This window comes from Myotis nattereri (assembly GCF_964212035.1).
Source record: "Myotis nattereri genome assembly, chromosome: 11".
Classification (NCBI taxonomy): domain Eukaryota; kingdom Metazoa; phylum Chordata; class Mammalia; order Chiroptera; family Vespertilionidae; genus Myotis; species Myotis nattereri.
This window is the reverse complement of record NC_138086.1, coordinates 17,502,545-17,507,752: the sequence shown is the minus strand read 5'-3', so window position 1 is coordinate 17,507,752 and position 5,208 is coordinate 17,502,545. Positions and strand designations below refer to the sequence as shown.

Below are 5,208 nucleotides of genomic sequence, written 5' to 3'. Positions count from 1 at the left end.
ACGCCTGGCTTCCGCCCAGCCCCAGTCACTCTGGGCAGGTGAGCAGCACAGAGAGCCACTGGACAGGGGAGGCAGGCCGGCGGAGGGCGGGCGGCCTGTACTCCCCACATGGCGGTGGTGACAGCTGTGAGCGCACCAAGCGGAGCCTGCAGGCTGAGCTGAAGTAGCGCCTGCAGGCCATCAGCGCCCAGGAGTGGCTGCACAAGCTCCGCCTCCTGGCCCAGAAGGTGCAGGATCGCAGGGACAGCCACGGTGGCAGGCCAGACTGACGTCCTCCTGGCCGCACCATGGGGGTTTGCGGATCTGCAAAGCCAGAGGCCTCCAGTGTGCACATCCCCCCCTGGCGTGCAAACATCCCCTAGCACACTGTCACCCTCCCACGCCTGCAACAGTTGCAAACCAAGGCGTGCACAAGTTCCCCTCGCCTCTCCACTGCACTTCCATCAACCCGGCATGCCTAACACCCCCACAGGATGTGCACACATCCCCTCTGATGCGCTCACATCCTTTGAAGAGTGTCTGGGTGTTCTGGGTGCTGAGGGTGGGCACCTGTGAGATGACAGTGAGAGGGCGGAGTGGTGATGCCCTGTCCCCACGGAGGCCAGTGCAGCTACGAGATCACCTCTGGGGGGTTAATGCAGGTGCTGAGGCAGGAGCAGGTGCAGATAGACACACCTGGTGGGCGCTGGCAGCCCTTGCTGAGGTGCCTTCGGTCAGCATTCAAGATCAAGAACCCAGAGGCGGAGAGGAATTCTGTCCTCTCAGTGAAACAGTGGGATAGTCGGGGCAACTGTAGAGGAGGAATGTGCACTTTGGGTGCCGGCACCCATGAGCGAAGGCTGCCCTGACTGAGCCTCACTTGCTTGGGGCCTACCGCACTCCTGCTGGGCAGCGGGTGACAGGACGTGCTTTTCCGAATTAATGAGAGAAAACATTGAACTCCTGCTGCCCACGAAGGTGGAAAGTGAAGTGGGGAGACGTGGGGAGTGAGCAAGGTTCCCTGTCTGGGGGTTCCAAATCTGCTGTTGGTTTCTTTCACCGCTGACTAGAGATATTCAGGGTGCCCCCCCAAAATGTATACACACTTTGAATACCTACTAATTCCAATTGTTTTAAGCATAAGAAAGAAACAACAATGGAGCTGTTATCTGTTAAAAGTGTGGGCACAAACAGGCAGTTGGACATTCCCTGAGGGGTCTCAGATTGGAGAGGGTGAAGGCCAGACTAAGGGGCCCCTTTCCCCCCTACCCCAGTGCATGAATTTCATGCACCGGGCTACTAGTGTATATATATATATATATATATATATATATATATATATATATATATATATATATATATATTATTTGATTTCAGGGAAGAAGGGAGAGGAAGAGAGAGAGAGATATGTCAATGATGAGAATCATTGATTGGCTGCCTCCTGCACTCCCTCTACTCAGGATCGAGCCTGCAACTCCCGCATGTGCTCTGAGCTCCTGGTTCATAGGTCAACGCTCAACCACCGAGCCATCCTGGCTAGGCTATGTATTTATTCTTTTAAAAAGATACTTTTAGGGGAAATAAAAATGAAGTCAATGTGAAGTGAGTTAATATACATTCTGCTGCCAAGAACACAAGCAGGAAAAGGAGGAAAGTGCATAAGGAAATATTATGTGTGAAGGCCTGGAAGAATAATTGTGACTAAATCTCTAGGAAGTAATGTATGATGGCTGGACAGAACACAAAGGGAAATGTTAGTACATAAGGCTGGAAATGCAAGAAGATGATGCAAAAGTGGTTTGAGTCTCATTCAATTGTCAATGGGAGCCATTAAAAGGCTTGGCTAGGACAGTGATGCAGTCTGATTGGTGTTTTCAAAGAATAGCTGCGGTGATGTGGAGTGTGGATAAGAAGAAGCATTTGCGGGAGGCAGGAAAGGAGTCCACAGGTTTTTGCAGGAATTCACATAAGAAACAATTAATTCCCTATCTACTTTGTGTACCCTGGCACATGGTAGGCATAAACTAGACATGAAGTTTTCCCACACAAATATCTATGCACTGCATTTATACAATCTAAATGGTTTAAAATCCTAAAAAGCAATAAGGGTTATTTTTTGATAAAGAGGGAGTCAGAACTTTTTTCTGTTTATTTTTGTTCTTTTTACACAATTCCTGTGCAGATGAATGTTAAATTACTGACAACAACCCTCTTCTTAATCTATTTTGGATTCCCTTAGCATAACATTACACCTGTCCTTTAGAATTCTGTATCATTTCAGAATGCTGTGAGAATTCTTAAGCAACCTTGATAGTCAAGGCTCCTACTGATTTTCATGAAGTCTCAATAAAAATGTATCTGCAAAATATCATACAGTAAGTGTCATCATTCATATGCCATTGTTCTGCATCTGTTAAATGGGAATATGGGGGTTAACTAAATTAAAATGGATATAAACACTGTTATTACCAGAATATTATAAAGCAGATAGACGTGCTTAATTGTAATACTTAATAAGATGCTTTGAGCTAAATGTTCTTCAAAAATATCATTGAGGCGACGCCCGCCTGCCCGCCCCTCCAGCGTCCGAGGCCGACCTCCCGCGGGACCCGCGGCGCCCCGAGGACTCGCGGCCGGGCCGGGCTCCGTGTGGCCGCGGGCCGGCGCCATGGAGGCCTTCACCCGCTTCACCAACCAGACCCAGGGCCGCGACCGGCTCTTCAGAGCCACTCAGTACACATGCATGTTGCTTAGGTATTTGTTAGAGCCTAAACCTGACACAGAGAAGGTGGTAATGAAGCTCAAGAAACTGGAGTCTAGTGTGAGCACTGGCCGCAAATTTCACTTGGCCAGTACGGCTTAGTGGGAAACCTGTCCTTCCAGTAGCAGTGGTGTTGTCGGAGGGGAGCCAGGAGTCGCTGCTGCAGGGTTCCGGCTGGGCAACGTGGTCCACGCTGTACAGGCCACTCAGCAGAGCATCCACGCCACGGACCTGGTGCCCCGCATCTGCCTGACGCTCGCCAACCTGAACCGTGTGGTTTACTTCATCTGTGACACCGTCCTCTGGGTGAGGAGCGTAGGGCTCGCCTCCGGCATTAACAAGGAGAAATGGCGACTGTGGGCCGCACGCCATTACTACTACTCCCTCCTGCTGAGCCTGGCCAGGGATCTGTACGAAATCTCCCTGCGGATGGAACAGGCCGCGCAGGACAAGGCAAAGAGGGACCGGTCGCTCTCCCAGGATCCTCTGGGGCACAGCGTGGCCGATGAGGAGACAGAATGGCTCCAGTCCTTTCTCCTGCTCTTGTTCCGATCGCTGCGCAAGCACCCTCCCCTGCTCCTGGACACGGTGAAGAACCTCTGTGACCTCCTGAACCCTCTGGACCAGTTGGGGATCTACAAGTCCAACCCTGGCATCATTGGGCTCGGGGGGCTCGTGTCCTCGGTCGCCGGCATCATCGCTGTGGCCTGGCCTCACCTGAAGCTGAAGATCCACTGAGGCGGCTCCAGGCTGAAGACTCGCACCTCCTGGGGGGACGGACATTAGCGTTGGGCATGGACCAGGCTTGGGTCAGTCTGTGCTGAACGACTCGTTCGCATGAGCATTCTGACCTGGTGCGTGAGCGGAGGTCGGGCCAAGGATGGAGGAGGGAGAGCATGACGATGGACATGTTTTGTGGAGTGCTGCGGTCACTTCTGAAATTCTGAGTATTTTCCCTTCTTCTAACATTCATTGCGCCTCTCTTCTGCACATAGTAGGAGCTTCGTGTTTGCTGAATGACTAAACATTGAAAGTAAACAAGTTTTTAAAGGTCCAAACCAATAAGTGAACGCTGATACACAGTCATTGGGGGGCTGTGCCGCCTCACTGCTTCTGTGCACCGACAGCAGCTCTGACTCACAGCCCTCAGAGCCAGCAGAGGCCGCTTTCGCCCCAGAGCCCATGCGGGACGGTGGGAGCTGGGCTTCCGGCCTCGGGAATCGCTTGCCCTGACATCACTGCCCGCCTGGCCCCCGCCCGGAAGTGGAACCAGAAATGCATCAGGCACCTCCAAGGTCTCGGTTGTGTCTGAGGAAGTGCAGTGACCAAGCAAAAAGGCAGAAGCACTTAGAAAGAACTTGAGGCAAAAAGAGCGTGGAAGGTCACCACGGGGTAGCCTGTGACAGACGGGGAAACGGGGCTGAAAGAAAGCCGAAGCCAGCACCCCATTCCTCTGACGGCCAGTCCAAGGCCCCTCAGTCGTGAGTCAGGAGCCAGACTGGGACCCAGGATCAGTCGTGGCATCACCTCCGTGATAGCTCACTGCCGTCGGGGGGAGGGGAGTGGGAGACTCCGGATCCGGCGCAAGCAGCCTTTCTGAGACACTGTGTTGGTCAGTGGTTTCTATTTTCTACAAAAATTAAAACTATAGGGTGCCCCCCCCCCAAAAAAAAAAATGTATACACACACTTTGAATAATTACAAAGGCAGTGTTTATTAAAATCCATCTTACTTTCAAAATTGAGCTGTTAGCGTGTATATACATTTTGGGGGGGACACCCTGTGTATTTAGACTTGTCAGCAAGATGGTGTTATTTAAAGCCATAGGACAGTTTGGGCATTTCCACATAAATTTATGCAATGAAGTTTCACAAATACTCTGAATGTCAAAAAAAAAAAAAATATATCATTGAACATGTTTATATACTTTTCTGTTACGTATTAATTTTACTCTGAATTTTCTACCAATCTGTTGAGAAATTTGATAAATGGTAGCAAGAGGAAATTCTCTTATGTCTTTCAACTGCATTTCTGCTGCAGAAATCTCTGCTTCCTCCCTGATCATGTCATCTGGACTTTGCTTGGAAGGAAGAACTGGAGAATCATTTTTCCATGATGCTGCCTGATGTTGAGCTCAGCGTTCTACTGAGTAGCTTGGATGTTCAGTCTCCCCATTGCCATCTGAAGCAACACAGTCCACAGCTGCTACTCCACGGCTCTTCGGATATTTAAAGACAGCAATGGTGTCCCACAGTCTGGAAGCCACTGCCGTAATTCAGCGGTGAGTTAACGAGGCTGTAAGCTGGAGTGACTCCGGAAAGAATGAAAATTAACCACCATGAAAGTGAACAATTTTGTTCCCTTGGAGCACAAGGTGGTTCAATCCTGAATGAGAAAGAAAAAAGAATCTGCCATTGGTAGGGATAGAAAGTCAGGAACGAGAGGAGTTTCAGGAGTAGGTGAATCTT

General features: G+C 50.3%; 1 protein-coding gene across 2 annotated transcripts; it reads left to right on the top strand.

The window, feature by feature from the left end:
* Positions 1-2,647: 2,647 nt before the first annotated feature.
* On the top strand, positions 2,648-4,720 carry LOC308527203 (peroxisomal membrane protein 11A-like; the record flags this gene model as incomplete). Of its 2 annotated transcripts, none has more annotated exons than XM_081102562.1 (2): positions 2,648-2,831; positions 3,000-4,720. In XM_081102562.1, the coding sequence occupies 2 exons, from the start codon at positions 2,648-2,650 to the stop codon at positions 3,476-3,478; spliced, it is 663 nt and encodes a 220-aa protein (XP_080958688.1). In that variant the 3' UTR covers positions 3,479-4,720. The 2 variants fall into 2 exon arrangements, with proteins under 2 accessions (XP_080958688.1, XP_080958687.1); XM_081102561.1 differs by having other exon boundaries at positions 2,907-4,720.
* Positions 4,721-5,208: the final 488 nt, after the last annotated feature.